Raw genomic sequence first — 17,452 nt, 5'->3', positions numbered from 1 at the left:
TTTGAAAATAATTGAATTCTTCTAGAGAATTTTAAAACAATTTTTTAAGAATAATTGAATTTTTCAAGAAATTAATTTAAAATTTTATTAAAAATAATTGAAATCCTGCAAAGAATTTTATTATTCTTGAAAATAATTGAATTCTTTCAATGAATTTTTTTGAATGATTGAAATCCTGTAAAAATTTTTTTATTTGTGAAAATAATTGAATTTCTGGGAAGAATTTTATTATAATTTTTGAAAATAATTGGATTATTTATTAAAATTTTTTATAATAATTCAATTCTTTCGATGAATTTAAATGCAATTGTATTGAAAATCATTGAATTCTTATAAACAAATTTTATCAAAATTATTAAAATAATATTGATTTTTCGGAGAATTTCATACAATTTTTTTAAAATAATTTAATTATTTCGAGATCTCTTATTAAAAATATTGAAAATAATCATATTTTTTTTAAATTATTTAAAGGAAAATGAATTTTGTTCATTTGTACGTTCAAAAGCTGCAGGGACATTTTTTTCAAATTTTAAAAACGAAAACTGAAATTTTTCTACTTCTATAAAAATTCTAAATAAAAATAAAATGAATTTCGTATAAGTGTTGAAATATTTTGAATAAATTTCCTTTTCAATACACATGTTCAAAAAATGATTGAGCGATAAAATTTATAATAAGGATATTAATGAAAAGAATTATTCCCAAATTAACACGTTTTCTTTGACGCACATTCGAAAGTGATATGATCAAAAAAAGGCGGTGATTTTTCTTAATCTCACATTCAATCGCACTGGCAGTGAATATATTTAAAAGACAATACATGACAGTGCCAATTCAAAAATTTTCAATTATAGAAAAATAAAAATGATTTTCAATTTATATCGAATTAAATCAAATCAGTTTAATTGAATAGATTATTAATGTAAATCATTAAGTTAAATTAATCATTATTAGTGCTATCATTGCAATTAAGTTACAAAACTCTGCTTAAAATATAAAAGTCAACATTCATTTACTATTTACATTTTCATAAGGTTTCATTTCGAACAATTTTGTCAATTTTCGTCAAATCAATAAAAAGATTAAATTTCTTTTTTTCTCAATTTTATTTAAATTTCGTAATTTAAAATACGAAATATAACAAGACTTATAAATTAGTTTTCAACTGTATAAGAGAATTTCAAAAAGAATGAAAATCAATAAAAATTTATATATATTTAAAATATAAACGGAAATTTATATTTTATTTTAAACCACTTCAACACACCCATTGAAGACATTATCAAACATTACAACTTTTTACTATAACTAATGAAATACATAACGTATTTTCAAAATTTCAGGCATATTCACACAATTAAGAAATATAATAATTTCTAATATCATAAATCTCTGTGACTTAAAGTCGTTTATAATTTATAAACAATGAACTACATCCATCGTTTAATAAATTATTGAAAATTTAACTAAATTATTTGGAGACAAGCACCAAATTTACGAATATAATTACATATATAATTTTTATCAATTATACGAATTATATAAATTTTTGAAATTATTCATAATCAATTATCAGCGTAAAAATTTTATGTAAACAATTATCTAGATAAAATGTATCAAAAGAAAATTAACTAAAATAATCAATTTATATTGGAAGATAAATCTTATACAATATAAAAATTTTTCCTATAAAAACAAAAAAAAAAATAATTGCACGTCTAATAGTTGAATTTAATTTTTCATTTTCTTGAAAATTTTTTCTCATCACGAAAATATATATATTTATTTCGAATTATTGCAAGAGTGAAAAATTAAATTCACTAACTTACTTGTATATTACTTGACAGTTTCTTTTTTCGCAGTCTTCTTGCCATACATGGCATCTAAAAATAATCCAAGGAATACAAAAACAGTCGCTACCCATTGTCTCAGTAGAAGGGAATTACCGAATAATAAAACTGATCCTAAGACAGTGAAAAATTTTCTCGTCGTCGTTATAATGGAGCATGGAAGTGGACCGAATTCGGCTACTGTTAAAAATATAAAATATTGTCCACATGCGCCAGTTGCACCAAGATTTATAATATGCACAATTATATTTGGATGCTTTTGTAAAAATAGAATAAATCTCATTAATTCGCCAGAGAGTATAATTGTGAAGCCACTGAATATAATGGACCAAAAATTCATATTGAGCATCATGTGTAAAGATTGTGTTTTGTGTTCAGCTCTCATTCTCTCTTGGACTGCACTCAATAGACCGTCCATTGTCAATGAGAGTAATAATAAAATTTCTCCAAATCCCATTTGACTAGAAGATTGTGCTGATGTCTTTCCATCTTTAAACATGAAAATCGCAACTCCTGATACTATTAATAATACGAAGAAGTATTTTCTCAATGGATATGACTGAAAAGATAAAAATTTTGTTTTAAAATTTAAAATCCATCAATCAATTTAGAAAGAAATATTAAAATATTTAATGACGCATGACGCATGACTATTTCCCATCTGGAACTTGCAACAATTTTTGTGGCAACGAAATAAAAAACTTAGAAATTCTACTTATCAGAACTGCAATAATTCGAGTTCTTTTTTAAACAAATTTTCATCACAAGAAATTAGTATTTGAAGAAATATTTATGAAAGACATTTTTTATTTGACTGTATTTCAATTTATAGAAATCTCCAAGTAGAAAAATATAAAGGTATAGAACGTTTAGTTTAGATTTTTTTTACAGTCCTAAAATATATTTTAGGAAAATTAAAATTTTGCTTTAAGAAAATTTAAAGTATAGAAAAGTTTATATAAAGGAAATGTTGTAATTTAAAAAAAATTGTTAGTTATCTACAATTTAATATCGCAGCATTTCTATATTACAGGCTTCGCACTTGATAATTAATATTAAAATAGTAGCTCTAAGACTGAAAAAAGTAGCTAACGAAAAATTTTACGACTAAAAAAACTCGTCTTAGACGATTCACAAATATCACAAAAATTTGATTCTTTTTCCTAATTTTCATAAAAAATATTTAAGTACTTTATTTTCTTATCCTACTAATAACTTGAATTATAAATTTTTGCAAAATTAAATTACTTTCGAAACTCTAATATAAAATTCCTCAAAAATACAATTATATTTCAAAATAATTTTTAAGTACCTATGTACCTAAATAAATAATATTCTTTGAATCATAAAATATATTTCAATTAAATTTGACAACATTTCCAAATGATTAGAAAATAATCATTTTAAATTATTTTACCTATTTTGAAAAAATAATTACAATTTTTCAAAAGACTAATTTTTTTCATAATTTCCAAATTAAATAACATACAAAACCTGAATAATAATTTTTTTTAAATAACTATTTCAAAACTTATTTATTTTTTCACAGGAATTAAAATATTTTTAATGAAATGTAACTATTTCTAAAAATTACAATTGTAATCCTTTCTAAATTCAATAATTTCTTTGTTGACATTTTTAAATAAAATTCTCCAGAACTAATCATTTTTTGAATAAATAATAAATTTACAAAATAAAAATTTAAATATTATTTGTTTTACAACAATTAAAATTTACAAATATTTCAAATTAAAAAATTTTTAAATTTAATTATTTCTAAAAATTCATAATTCTGAGAAAGAATTTTATTAAAAATTGTATGAAAATTGTGAATAATTGAATTATTTAAGAGGAATTGTTTTAAAATTGTATTAAAAATAATTGAAATCCTGCGATAATTTTTATTATTTATGAAAATAATTGAATTTTTGGACCGAATTTTATTAAAATTTGTTTAAATAATTGAATTTCTGTGAAAATGTTATTATTTTTTAAAGTAATTTAATTCTAGCAAAGAATTTAATTAGTTATGAAAATAATTAAATTTATGCAAAGAATTTTCTTAAAACTTGAAAATAATTGAATTTTTTAAATTGCATAGAAATTGTAAATAATTCCTTTAAAATTGTATTAAAAATAATTGAAATCCTGCGATCAGTTTTATTATTTATGAAAATAATTGAATTTTTGAACTGAATTTTCTTGAAATTTTTGAAAATAGTTGAATTCTTGATAAGTATTTTATTAAATTTTTTGAAAATAATTGAATTCTAAAGAAGAATTTTATTAAAATTTGTTTAAATAATTGAATTTCCGTAAAAATTGTATTAGTTATGAAAATAATTGAATTTTTGCAAAGAATTTTCTTAAAACATGAAAATAATTGAATTTTATAAATTGTATGAAAATTCTAAATAATTGAATTCTTTCAAAGAATTTTATTAATATTTTGGAAAAAATTGAATTATTTAGTGATTCAGTGATAGTATTTAAAATGCTATTAAAAATAATTGAATGTTTCTAATGAATTTTATCAAAATTTTGTTTAGGTAAAGAATTGAATTCTTTTGAGAAATTTTATTATGATGGTAATTACATTGAAAATAATTGAATTTCGGAAAATTTTTTGAAAATAATTTAATCGTTTCAAAGAATAATAGAATTTATTGCCACAAATCTGAAAAAAGTATCCAAATAGTACGAATCGTTAAAGAAAAGTAGTAAATAGTATGTTTTAGTAGATGAGTGACAGCGAAGCCTGAATTTTTAAAGTTACTTTTACAATGTCGAATCTTCATTTATCCCATAACTTTTTTTGTCACTAATCACATAAAAAAAGTCTTTTATAAATATTTCTTTAAATACTAATTTCTTGTGATAAAAATTCGTTTAAAAAACCCGAATTGTTGCAGTTCTAATAAGTAAAATTTGCAAGTTTTTTATTTCGATGCCACAAAAATTGTTGCAAGTTCCAAATGGGAAATTCTCATTTTACTTACCTTTTTGCCGAGAAGTACACCTAGTAACATGACAGGAATGGGTTTTCCAGCTTTGGCAATAACTTGCGTTGGATAATTAACAAATTGCAAAGACATATTGCTGCAGACCATTGCAAGTAAATAAGTGAGAGCGGAAGATGCATAGTAAACAGTTCTCGTCGAATCTTCACCTTGTTTAACAAACGTTAAAATAGCTTTTGCAAACAAATAATTCAAGACACATTGGAAGCATACGAGGGCAAAGACGTGGGTGAATTTTTCGGCTTTTTCACCTTCTCCATATAATCCACACGTTATCTTTTCTTGTAATACACCATAGTAAAAATAACAGGCAAAAGTGCCTATTGCATATATTATTAACTTTGTGCTACTCTTTTGAAACATTGTTGCAGTTAATTAAAGCAATTACTAAGTCACCATACGTTCAGGAATGTTGACTATAATACTGTCAAGAAATTTTTGTATTAAAAAGCCGCATAAGCGTTTTTCAGGTTTAATATTTAACACGTTGACATCTCTGAGTGGTTATAAAATACATTGAATATATAACTATCAAAGATGTACTACTCTTTCTTCTTTCCTTCCAGCTGTCGCTATTGTACAACTTCCGGTCCACGAGACAGGAAATGAGACTTTAAAGTATTTGTGAATGCGGCTTAATAATTTGTTTGGTTTATGCGCATGACAAATTTAAACGAGAAAAACTGACGAAAACGAAAGACGCGAGATTGGCAAACTGCAAACAAGTTGAAAGAGCGGGATATCAGAAAGATTCTTTTAATTTTCAACGTTAGAATAAACAATTCATTAAGCTCTCAGTGGGTTTGTGAATTTTGACTGTTTCAATTATTAAGTTCATAGAAGAAACTTTTTATTTAAAACCACAACAATGTCTGACGAGAAGAATAAGGTAAGGACCACCCTAACCTCAAAAAATGCTTTTTAGCCGCATTCATCATATATTTTTCTTTCTTAAATTTTCTAGGACTCAAAAACAGAATCCGAGCATATAAATCTTAAGGTTTTGGGTCAAGATAGTGCAGTCGTGCAATTTAAAATTAAGAAACACACACCTCTGCGAAAACTTATGAATGCGTACTGTGATCGAGTGGTAAGTATTTTTTTATTCAAAAAATCTATCGGATAAATCTTGAAAAATATAAACAATGTCAATCAAAAGTATTACTTTCTCTTATTACAACACAAACGAAGATTATTATTCACCATTTCTGAACTAACATAATTATTTTTCTGCGTGCAAAATAAACAATCTTTGTAAACAGTTATTTGTTTTGGTCTCAACGATAGATAATTTTGGGATTAAAATTGAAATTAGAAATTAAAAGTAAAAAAAAACAATTACAGGGTTTGGCGATTGCTGCCGTGCGATTTCGATTTGACGGACAACCAATAAATGAAATTGATACGCCGAGTTCTTTAGAAATGGAAGAAGGAGACACTATAGAGGTTTATCAACAACAAACCGGTGGATCGTGCTGAAAATAACATTTCCTAACTTGTGGTTTATAACAAAAAAAAATGGACTGAGAGAATATTCTCCGTTTGTTCCTTAAATAAAAAAAAGGCAATTATTTTTTAATTTAACCTAAGTAAATAGAGATCGGACTTTTTCTAATTTCACCAAAAAAAAGGATATAAGAAAAAAAAAACATGAAAAGAAAACCGAGTATATTCCGATTTAATTATAAACCAAGTGTGTTAGCTTTTAATTATTTTATTTCGAAACAAATTCACTTTTTGTTAAGTTCTAATATTAAGAAGATTTATAGAAGTAAAATCTACGTAAGTCAGAATAAAAGATCAATTATGATGATTGTTATAAACAAAAAAAGAAACATGTAAATGAAAAATTTATTAAGAACTTAAGTGTTTCTTTTTTTTTTTTAATATAAATACTGCTTTTTTTTGCAAAAAAAAAATTATTCTTCTATGCAAAAAAATGTTCAAGCAGAGAAAAATATTTGTTACAAAGTCAAGTTTTTCATTGAGATTGTGAATCAAAAAAAAGAAACACTTAATATTTCCATCAAATTTTGCTTGAGAACAATTTTTTATTGTCTTTCAATTAAATAAATTTAATTGAAAGTATTTATATCACCAAAAAGTACTTCAAACTATCATGTCATAATTGTATCTAATAAATTTGCATTTTTTAAATTATTCTAATTTGTTTATTTATAGTGTCATCAACCCTGTTTTTGAAAACAGGTTAGAAAATTAATAAATCATTTTCTAGGAGCTTTTTTACAAAATAATTTTGTGTGAAAAGTTAGAGTTGAAAAATGAAATAGTCATTATTTTCATTAATATAGTGTTTATATGTATTTCTCGATATTTTACATGTACAGCATTAAAATTTTCTTGAATATATTTCTAACATAAATCAAAAAATAGAGAATTAACTGTGTCTATAAAGCGATGCCATATTTTTCAAAATAAAAGGCCAATTTTAGTGGTATTTTTAACCAGCCAAACCAGCTTTTTGTCGACAAAGCGACATTAGTGCTCTGAGCATAAATTGTCTTCTTGAAAGTTGACGAACTTGCTTTAAAAATGCGTCTAAATCTATTATATTGCTACGAAGACCTTCTGCTAAATAATAAATTGCGTCCTCAGTTGCTGCCTCTTCAGCAAAAGCATTCAACATTCTAGAAAGGAAAAAATAAATTTTTCATTAATTTAAAAAATCAAATGTTAATTAACGAAATTTGAGAGAGGAAATATTTTTTAATTGTAAAATTATTCGAAAACACCAATAGTTTTATTTTAAATAAATGTTTAATTATTATTATTTTTCCATAGGAATCAATATTTTCAAAAATTTCAAATTCAACAACTTAAAAGAATATTTTTATAAAATATGAAGATAGCGATTGCTCTTCTTCATGTTTTATAATAATTAAAGATGACCGAGTGATAAAATCATTCATTTATATTATAATAATATTGTTACTGTAACTTCGAAATTCTTTTCATCATTTCAATTCAATTATTATTTTCTAGAATTTTTTAATTTTTAACAATTTTTGACAAAGTTCTTACAAAATTTTCAAATATGTTATTTATGAAAATAATTGAATTGTTGCAAAGAAATTTATTAAAATGTTTTAAATAATTGAATTCCAGTTAAAAATGTTATGATTTGGCAAAACAATTGAATCGCTGAGAAGAATATTTTAATAATTATTATGAAAATAATTGAATTGCATTCAAAAATATTGAAAATCATTGCATTGCGAAAATTTGATGAAAATAATTGAAATTTTTATAAGAATTTTATTAAAATTTTTGAAAATAATTCAATTTTAGAGAAGAATTTTAATATTTATAAAAATAATTGATATTTTGACGAGAATTTTCAAAAAATTTTGAATATAATTGAATTTCTAAGTAGAATATTATTACTTTGGAACTATTATGATAGTTCTTTAAGAATTAAGTTATTTATGAAGAAATGAATGTCAGAAATAGAAGAAATTGAAGGTTTTATATTGGATTTCGTGGTAAATTCATAGTTTTTGAGGCAAATTAAATGAAAGACTTACTGTTTGTATAGAGGTGCAATAGGAGTGACAGCCTCATCAACATCAATTGCCTGATTGTCTGAAAGTTTCGATATTTCATTTTCCAATTCGGATTCCTTATCCTGGAGGATATTAATATTTTTCTCCAATTCGGCTTTATCTTTATTCAGTTTGCCGAATAAATCACTTAAGCGCGCTGAACCATTTGTCAATTCTTGTTGCGTTCTACGCAATGTTTCAAGCTCGGCTTGTAATTGAGAGAATTGATCACGAAGACGACGTCGCATTTTATCCTCGACTGCTGAAAGCAATGAGACACGAATATGTTCCTCTGTTATTGTTCCCGAACCACCTGATCCACCAGCTACTGTCGGTGACTAAAACATATTAATAAAAAGAAAATCAAATTTCACTTTTATACAAAAAGAAAAGACGAAATATTCGAAGAAAATAATAATAGAATTATAATATTAGAAGAAGAAAAATAATTTAGTGAATTGCGAAAAAACTGACTGGTTGAGTTGACGGTGGATAAGGAGGATACATTCCCCCTGCTCCTTGACTTGGAGGATAACCAGGAGTCATTCCCGGTTGATAATTCGGATAAGGATAACTTCCAGGCATTACGGGATATGGAGGAAACACTGAACTTCCCATTTGCGAAGATGGCGGGTACGGAGGATAGGCTCCTCCACTCACTCCGGATCCACTTCCAGGTAAAGGCATGAAAGCTAAAATTAAATTATTAAAAAAAATAATTAAAATTGTAGAAAGTTTTAGAGAAAGAGAAAATTAATTATCTTACGTTGTTTTGGATACGGAGTCGTGGTCGGTTGAGGAGACTTCGAGTAAACTGGCGGATGATCACCGAAAGTGATAATCATCACTTGAATTAAACCCAATAAGTCCGAGGAATGCTGATTAAAACACAATCACAATGAATCATTTTTGCATAAATTGTATAAAAAAAAAGTAAAACATTTTATTTAGTAAATTTTATATTTTCTTACAGGAACCCAATCGTGTAAATAAGGCAAATAAATTTTTCCATTGTGATCCACATACATGCCAACTTTAATATTCATATCCGGAGTTGGATTAACATAACACATTGGCGCATTATTTGGATGTGTATCCATCACCCAAATACTTATTGGAATATGATACACATTACCTGATGGAAAATAAATCAATAAGAATATATAAAAATTTATCCCGACGTAATAAATATAGAAAATAATCAATAGAAAACTAATAGAAAAAAAGTACAAACCTTTGTACGTCACAGGTATCGTTCCTTGTAAATTAATAAGTTCCTTACGAGATCCATCATTAAATACTTGAAACAAACAAAGTTCTTTGTTCAATAAAAAATTAAATTATTAAATTTTTTAATTAAAAGTAAATTAAAAACAAAGTTCCCTCTCGGGAAAATTTGTATTTGTTTACCATAATGCTCCATTTTGTGCTGCAATCCTTTGTAAATTTGCAAAACACTGATAACATCTCTGCGTGTTACATCTGAATTGCGATACTGAAATGGAATATTTATTTCCTTAAGCATTCTTAATATTTATTTTGTCGAACGGATCTCCTTTTAATTGATAAATGTTTTTGGAGCTATTTATTAACTAGAATATAAACTAGAAAGAAATAGAACTCATCAATATTGAGTTGAAAATTCTATAATAAAAAGTGAGAAAAGAAAAAGTAAATGATTTGATTAGTTTCCATAAAGAAATACTTACTTTCGATAAACATTGCTTGATATTTGCTTCAGTAATATGATTCATCTTCCCCATCTAACCTTTAAATTATAAATCGCGCACTTAATATCAACGTTATTTACGTTCGCATGCACTTTTTTCCTTCTAGATTAATATTCCCACTATTGTAAAGGGGAGCAACACTCCTTTGTGCTTTTCAATATCCAGAGAATTGTTTCTTAGAAACATTTAACATTAATTTGAGGACAAAATAAATTTCGTAAGTTTGTAAAAACTTTCATTAAACTTACAAAACTTTTACCAATTTACACTTTGACACTTTGACAGCTCAACCCAACAACATTAAAAATAACAAAAAAGATGCACAATTCTTAAGGTCCTTAAGGTCCATTCATACCTTTCAATTATCTTTGTTCTTATAAGCTCCATAAGCTAAAAAGAGATAATAGACAATCTCCCTCTCTTATTAACATATGGAAATTGTAAACATGTCCTTTTTTAGCTGAGAGAAAATTCCCTCCTAATGCAGCGCTCTGAACTAGTGGTGAATTTTAAAAGTAATGTTTCCCTCAACATTAGTTGTCATTGTTGATTCAATAGAAACTGAACCAGTTGTGCTTAGGCCTTTAGTTGAAAACGTTGAAAATTGTTCCAGGTCTTTTTATGTTTTTAATCTGATTCTTATTTTGTTTTACAAAAATAAACAAACTGACAATTTTTGTAAAGTTCTTTATTCATCTTTATGTTAAAGATGGATGAAATTTTAACCTCACTTAAAATTTTAATTATTGGAGAAACAGACACTGGAAAATCCAGGTAGAATTTTTCTTTTTAAAATGACTCGACATTTTCCCTTTTAATATTGTTCTCGAAATTCCTTTTAATGTGTAAGTTTAAATTAGCAGAACAAAAATTGATGATAAAATTCATTTATATATTAAGTACCTAAATACAAACACAAATATAAATAACAAAAAAAATTGATCCATTATGTTTAAAATTTTCTTTACTACGCCTTATATTACAATACGTATCATTATGTCACTTCATTAACTATAACATAACAATAAACAATGTTGTACGAAACTCGTGATAAAATAAATTTTTAAAAAACTAATTTCATACTGAAAATTTTTGCAGCATTTTAATCAGATTCGTCGATGATGAATTTAACGATCAAATGCCAAATACAATCGGAGTAGATTATAAATCGAAAGAGATTGACGTAGATGGAAATTTAGTGAAACTTGCTCTATGGGTAAGAGATTTTTTTTGTAAAATAAAATTGACACATATTCAAATTTTTTAATTTAAAACTTAAGATTTTATGAAAATATGTTTTTCCTTATTTTACTTTCTAAAATAGGATACAGCTGGACAGGAACGTTTCAGAACATTGAGTCCAAGTTATTATCGAGATGCTCAAGGAGCAATTTTAGTCTATGATGTCACGGACAGGAAGACTTTCAATAAATTAGAAAATTGGTTGAAAGAATTAGAAACTTATTGTCGAACAAATAATATTGTTAAAATGGTTGTTGGCAATAAAATAGATTTGCCTAATAGGCAAGTTTCGAAGGAAGAGGGAATACAATTTGCTAGACGGCACAAAACACTTTACATTGAAAGCAGTGCAAAAACTGCCGATGGAATTAAGTGTTGCTTCGAAGAACTCGTCAGAAAGGTTAAATTTATTTTTAACATCTTTTTAACGTTCAATTTAATTTATTTTCTCATATATTCTATTTATATTTTATATATTATTTATTTAATCAGGATGTCATGATTCCCTGACAAAAAACTTTTTTCATGACATTTCCCTGACTTTACTGACATGCGGCCACCCTGTTAAAATTTAAATGATGAAACAAAAATTTATCAATTTTATTTATTTAATATTAAAATGATAAAATAAAAATTCATAAATTAACGACGAATGATCAACGAATTTATGTTTCAGATTATTCAAACTCCTGGTCTATGGGAAGCTTACGGAAAAGGTTTATACGGCGGTGAAAATGGAGTAGCGAGAAATCGACTGGGAAAAAAGGGAATTCAATTAGTCGACGCTCCAGAGCCTATAGATCCAAATAGCAGTTGCTATTGTTAATTCTTCAAGCGCACGGCGATTTTTGTATTAAATTTAATTTCAAGACATTCAATTATGTTTTTAAATTCAAAAACGAAATTTTATAAATGTTTTTCTTTGCACTTGTTTCACAAAGACAAGGATGAAATTTCTCTAGTTTTACTCTGTATATAATAATAAATTAGTGCTATCAGTTTCTATTTAAATAAGCCATTAAAAACACTTATGTTTCCTAGTTTTTTACCACTAGTAACATATATTCTATAATATTGAATATAATGTATTCAACTCTGTTAAAATTTAAATACAATTTTTATATATAAAAAAATTGTTTATTTTGTGCTTTTCTACCTTTTCGTAATGATAAAAAAATTTCTTTGTTTAAACGTACCTGAAATTTCTTAAGGGTTTCAAGTTTCAAGATTTTCAATTTATTTAAATTATTTTATTTTTAACTTTACTCCATACAATCATTTTGCTGCGACTGCTTTTGGTTTTGGTACGCCTTCCCTGAATCCATTTCTGAAACAAATAATCATTATGAATATTTTCTTTCATTACAAATATTGTGAATTGTTTTTATTAAAAAATGCATCTGAAGTTTTTTTTAAAACAAGGCTCTAAATAACTTGAAAATAAAATTTTTGTTGTGACTTTGAAAATTTAGTTTTAGTTTGTTAAATAAATTTCAAGTGCAGATCTCGTTAAAATGTCATTTTTAAACAAATACATGAAAATTAGACTATAATGAAATATAATAAAAAATAAAAACAATACTCACTTGAATTTGCGTCGTACAATCTTCAAGGCACGCATGCGACCAGTTCCGGTAGTCTTCCTCCTCTTTGCCTTAATAGACCAGTTGTCTGTAAAAAAACAAATTTATTACTCTCAAATGTAAGATTTTTTTAGTAATTTGTTTAAAAATAATTTATTAAATAATTGTGAAAGAAATTAAAAAATATATCAATTTTTTTACTATTTGATTATAAAACAGAATTATTTAATAATTATTAACTTTGGTGAAGTTCACGTTTATAATCAATTTAGAAGAAAATATTTTTTTTTAATTTTATCAATAATTTAAAAAATAAAAAATTGCAACGAAAAAATTGCTTTCCTGGCCTAAAAGTATTTTTTTCATTCACTTGTTGATCATAAATTTGAACTTCACTGAAGTGTTGAATATTAATATTTTACTTACACGAGCGCAACTTTTTCGAAGGGTATCCACATTGAGCACATTGCGATTTCTGGATGTGGTATGAGCTACGACCGCATCTTCTGCACAACGTATGGGTCTTATTTCTACGTTTACCAAAACTTGACGTACCTTTCGTCTGTAAAAAACCATCTTATTAGCATAAAATACAATTTTTTCAATTTAAACTGAAAAATATCCTTCAGAAATCAAACACACCATTTTGTCAAATTTGAACTAAAACTGTCAAAAATAAAAAATCATTCACCTAACTAAAATGCCCACTTGATAAATACTAACTAACTAATTACTAACGAATAAACTAAATAACTTTCGAATGAAAAAAAAAATTGAAGGAAATAATTTAAGTATACACGGACGAAAACAAGCTCGAATATGCAACACTACATCCACAAGTTAAGTGTATTTTTTCGAAATAAAAATACAAGAAAAAAATATTCGAAAAAATTTCTCTAATTTATAAATGTTAAATAAATTATGAACTAGAAGGTAAATAAATACGATTATTTATGAAATAAATGAAATGAACACAACAAGAAGTAAGTTTACTGATAATCCTAACCTATAAATATTATCAACACCAGGTTGTCATTAACCGGTATTAATAAAACCCTGAACAAATAAATATTCTTATAAAACGACTTTATAATTTTTAGCCAATACTTTAATAATTCTTCTACATTATCTTATATCAAGATTTCGGACTAATAAGAAGATTTAGAAAATATAAATTCACTCACCATTTTTACGAAGATACAGTCACCGAGAGAAAGAAACACATCCCAATGCAACCAGTGTTGCCAAACTTGAGAGAACCATGAAGTTAGCAAATCAGGCTAGCCAACTGTCCGTGTATTTTTGATATTTTAGCGCCAAAACTAAATTTAGGATAATTTTCATTATCTATAATTAGTAATTATAATATAATAAAGATTAAATTAAAGATATTTTGCTATAAATAATATTTTTCTTTATAAAATATAAAAAAATTGATTAAAAAAATTCGTTAGAATTGAGAGTTGAGACACTAACTCGAGATATATCGAAGATAAACAACAAACTTCAAAACAGATTTGACAGGTAGTCAGGTAGTGTTTTAAATTTGTTATGATTTTGTATATTTCGTATGATTTTGTTTAAGTTTAATAAGTAAATATTTTTTACTGCTTTATATAGTATTTTTTAAATTTAAATTAGTAATAATTTTAGATAAAGTTGTGTGATTCATATATTTGTAGGTTATACACAATTTTTGCAGTTGAAGCCGGACACGTGGATCTTGGTTAAATTGTTTAAATTTGTATTCTTTTCATCAACAATTGAATTATGTGACTCAAATATGAATTGTGGTGGTATTGATTCTAAAACTGTGGATAAATTGGAAAAAAACAAAGCTTTATTAGCCTTACCATTAAACATTCTCAAGGAAGCTGCCGATGAATTTTCCAAGGATAAAAAATGCAAGTATTTTACTTAATTAAATAATATTCATTTAAAAAAATTAAACACTGTTTCCACAAGTCAGGGAATTCAGGGAAAAATAAAATTAAATATTTGTGGCAACCCTGTTAAAATTTCTCGTCTTTTTAATTAATTAAAATCATTATTTTTATTCAGTTACGGACAAAATTTTAATGAAATTATACTCCATTTTTGGAAGCTGTTTTGAGAAAGCTACTGAAATTTATGAATCTGGTCATGTAACACATATTTCGACTTCTGATTTACCAATAAAAAGTGACACACGCTATCTTTTACGTGTAAAAGGATCGTCTGGGCAAATTTATACATTATTTCCGAATGTAAACTTTTGTACTTGCAAAGCGTTCAGGTAGGAAATGATAAACAATGATATAAGTAAAAGGAAAATTCATCAATCAATTTTATTTCAGATATCAAGTTTTAGAAGGACAAACAGCATTTACATGTAAACACTTTTTAGCTTCTTGGCTGGCTTTAATTGATAAGGAGAAATTAATTTACGAAAAGTTAACACCTTCACAATTTCGAGGATTATTGCTGTATCAAGTCTCGTACAAGCAGCATGATGAGTATTCGCAGTGAAGAATATAAATTGATAGCGAAATTGGGAAATCTGAAGACTGTGGTTCATCTTTTGAAAGCTATTAATTTTAAAAGTGTTCGTGTCAATCATTATTTATTATTATTATTATTATTATTATTATTATATTTTTATTGTTATAGTTATATTTTGATCATTATTATTATATTTTTCTCTGAATAGGTTGCCACTTGTTCTGCCTGTGAAAACGGTATTAAAATCACAGTTGAGGACGCAAAATGCATGCAAGCAACAGTTTATCTTCCAATTAGCGTATTTCAAGAATTCGTATTAAATGAGGATGTTATTTTTCAAATTAATCTCAATGCATTAGTCGATTGTCTTTGTATGTACTGGAGTAGCATAAATACTCAAGGAAGTGTCGTCGCCTTGCAAATGTCTTATAAGGTAATCAAATGATAAAAAATAAATTTTTTAATTAATTTCTAATAATTGAAGTTTTCTATATAATGTTTTTCTCTTTATTCGTAAAAATAGGGAAATGGCAATCCCGTTGTATTGCTGATTGAAGAAGAGGGAATTATAACAGAATGTTGTTTACAGACAACCGAACCAGATGAATTGTTGAACTTTAATCTTGAACCAGAAAATATTGTAAATAAAATTTATCTTCAAACGGCATTGTTAAAGGATGTTCTTGCTGAACTCGATCCATCTAGCGATTCAATTGAGGTAATTTTTTCAATAAAATATAAATTATTTATTGCTAGCAAATTTAATGCAAATATCGCACAAAATGCAGCTTTTATTTTATTATTATTATTATTATTATTATTATTATTATTATTATTATTATGCGAATTTCAAATAAATTAAAGTATGATTTTTAATTCAAAACAATTTCTTGATGAATTATTTTAAAAAACTTTAGTGAAACTCCTTGAAAGAATAGGATTATTTTCAAAATTTTTTGATAAAATTCTTTAGAAGAATTTAATGATTATCAACATAATTTTAATTAAATTTCTCGAAAAAATTTCTTTGAAATAATTGAATTTTATTATTTCTTTTATTAATATCTAATTTAATCTTTTCATAAATAATAAAATGCTTTCAGAGGAATTCAATTAATTTCAATATCTATATTTTTGTAAAAGTTTAGAAAATTAGAAAAAAAAATTATTAACTTAAAATTATGGAAAATAACAAACTACCGGAATACGATATTATTAATGTAGTTGATCATAAAGAAAAATGAAATATTCGTTTAATTATTTTCAGTTGGTTTTATCTCCCAATGCGCCTTATTTTAAAATAACAACAAATGGATTGGCGGGCGATTGCACCATTGAAGTTCCACATGATAGCGAATTGGTGGACAGTTTTGAATGTAAAGCGACAACTTCTTCAAATTACAAATTGCAGCACATTAAACCTGTTGTAAAAGCTTTAGCTTGCAGTCATCAAGTTTCAATAAAAACTGATGATCGTGGTCTATTGTGCTTTCAATATATGGTGAAAACAGAAGAAGGCCAAACTTGTTTCATAGAATATTTCGTAAGAATACAAAAATATATTTTTACCCAACTTAGATCTTGATAATGGTTAATTATCAATTTAACAAATTTTTAATTTTTCAGATGTCGCCAGTTGTGGAACTAAGTGATTAAATGTTAACTGATTAGAATAAAAAGACTCTCATGATAATGAAAAAAAATGTTTAATAGTTATATTTTTATACGTGTTTAATGTAATAAAAGATGTTAATTTATTTCATAAAATTGTATTTTATTTAGACTAGATAGTACTGTACATGAATTTCCTGATAGGTACTTTTATTTAGTATACTTGATGAGTTTATATACTCAGGGAGAGCATTAGAGAATAATAATTTAAGCTTTTTTTCGAAAAATCGGTATTAAACGAAATATCTTATTTTTTAGATAAATATTAATATTTCGTTAAAACTTTTTCATATGCGCATTAAATTGACT

General features: G+C 25.5%; 6 protein-coding genes across 8 annotated transcripts; 3 read left to right on the top strand and 3 right to left on the bottom strand.

The window, feature by feature from the left end:
- Positions 1–1,750: 1,750 nt before the first annotated feature.
- Positions 1,751–5,393, bottom strand: LOC122499497 (solute carrier family 35 member B1). Its single transcript, XM_043607885.1, has 2 exons — positions 4,853–5,393; positions 1,751–2,412 (listed from the first exon to the last, which is right to left on the bottom strand). The coding sequence occupies exons 1-2, from the start codon at positions 5,234–5,236 to the stop codon at positions 1,840–1,842; spliced, it is 957 nt and encodes a 318-aa protein (XP_043463820.1). The 5' UTR covers positions 5,237–5,393; the 3' UTR covers positions 1,751–1,839.
- Positions 5,394–5,543: 150 nt separating this feature from the next.
- On the top strand, positions 5,544–7,033 carry LOC122499501 (small ubiquitin-related modifier 3). Its single transcript, XM_043607889.1, has 3 exons — positions 5,544–5,762; positions 5,838–5,963; positions 6,218–7,033. Exons 1-3 carry the CDS (start codon positions 5,742–5,744, stop codon positions 6,350–6,352), a joined length of 282 nt encoding a protein of 93 aa, XP_043463824.1. The 5' UTR covers positions 5,544–5,741; the 3' UTR covers positions 6,353–7,033.
- A 137-nt stretch (positions 7,034–7,170) lies between these two features.
- On the bottom strand, positions 7,171–10,477 carry LOC122499496 (tumor susceptibility gene 101 protein). 2 transcript variants are annotated; one of them, XM_043607884.1, is made up of 8 exons: positions 10,146–10,477; positions 9,847–10,040; positions 9,671–9,736; positions 9,408–9,571; positions 9,203–9,314; positions 8,911–9,128; positions 8,419–8,774; positions 7,171–7,521 (listed from the first exon to the last, which is right to left on the bottom strand). In XM_043607884.1, the coding sequence occupies exons 2-8, from the start codon at positions 9,959–9,961 to the stop codon at positions 7,335–7,337; spliced, it is 1,218 nt and encodes a 405-aa protein (XP_043463819.1). In that variant the 5' UTR covers positions 9,962–10,040; positions 10,146–10,477; the 3' UTR covers positions 7,171–7,334. The 2 variants fall into 2 exon arrangements, with proteins under 2 accessions (XP_043463819.1, XP_043463818.1); XM_043607883.1 differs by having other exon boundaries at positions 9,847–9,931.
- Positions 10,478–10,728: 251 nt separating this feature from the next.
- Positions 10,729–12,499, top strand: LOC122499500 (ras-related protein Rab-18-B). Its single transcript, XM_043607888.1, has 4 exons — positions 10,729–10,940; positions 11,265–11,382; positions 11,491–11,808; positions 12,085–12,499. The coding sequence occupies exons 1-4, from the start codon at positions 10,867–10,869 to the stop codon at positions 12,232–12,234; spliced, it is 660 nt and encodes a 219-aa protein (XP_043463823.1). The 5' UTR covers positions 10,729–10,866; the 3' UTR covers positions 12,235–12,499.
- Positions 12,500–12,643: 144 nt separating this feature from the next.
- On the bottom strand, positions 12,644–14,313 carry LOC122499502 (60S ribosomal protein L37). The gene is made up of 4 exons (XM_043607890.1): positions 14,176–14,313; positions 13,418–13,553; positions 12,995–13,079; positions 12,644–12,735 (listed from the first exon to the last, which is right to left on the bottom strand). Exons 1-4 carry the CDS (start codon positions 14,176–14,178, stop codon positions 12,684–12,686), a joined length of 276 nt encoding a protein of 91 aa, XP_043463825.1. The 5' UTR covers positions 14,179–14,313; the 3' UTR covers positions 12,644–12,683.
- A 1,033-nt stretch (positions 14,314–15,346) lies between these two features.
- On the top strand, positions 15,347–17,239 carry LOC122499498 (cell cycle checkpoint protein RAD1). 2 transcript variants are annotated; one of them, XM_043607887.1, is made up of 5 exons: positions 15,347–15,575; positions 15,681–15,905; positions 16,062–16,190; positions 16,740–17,015; positions 17,099–17,239. In XM_043607887.1, exons 1-5 carry the CDS (start codon positions 15,480–15,482, stop codon positions 17,126–17,128), a joined length of 756 nt encoding a protein of 251 aa, XP_043463822.1. In that variant the 5' UTR covers positions 15,347–15,479; the 3' UTR covers positions 17,129–17,239. The 2 variants fall into 2 exon arrangements, with proteins under 2 accessions (XP_043463822.1, XP_043463821.1); XM_043607886.1 differs by having other exon boundaries at positions 15,996–16,190.
- The last annotated feature ends 213 nt before the right edge of the window (positions 17,240–17,452 follow it).

This window comes from Leptopilina heterotoma, unplaced genomic scaffold (genome assembly GCF_015476425.1).
Source record: "Leptopilina heterotoma isolate Lh14 unplaced genomic scaffold, ASM1547642v1 Lhet_169, whole genome shotgun sequence".
NCBI lineage: Eukaryota > Metazoa > Arthropoda > Insecta > Hymenoptera > Figitidae > Leptopilina > Leptopilina heterotoma.
The sequence above is the reverse complement of the archived record's forward strand: the minus strand, read 5'-3'. Positions and strand labels throughout refer to the sequence as shown.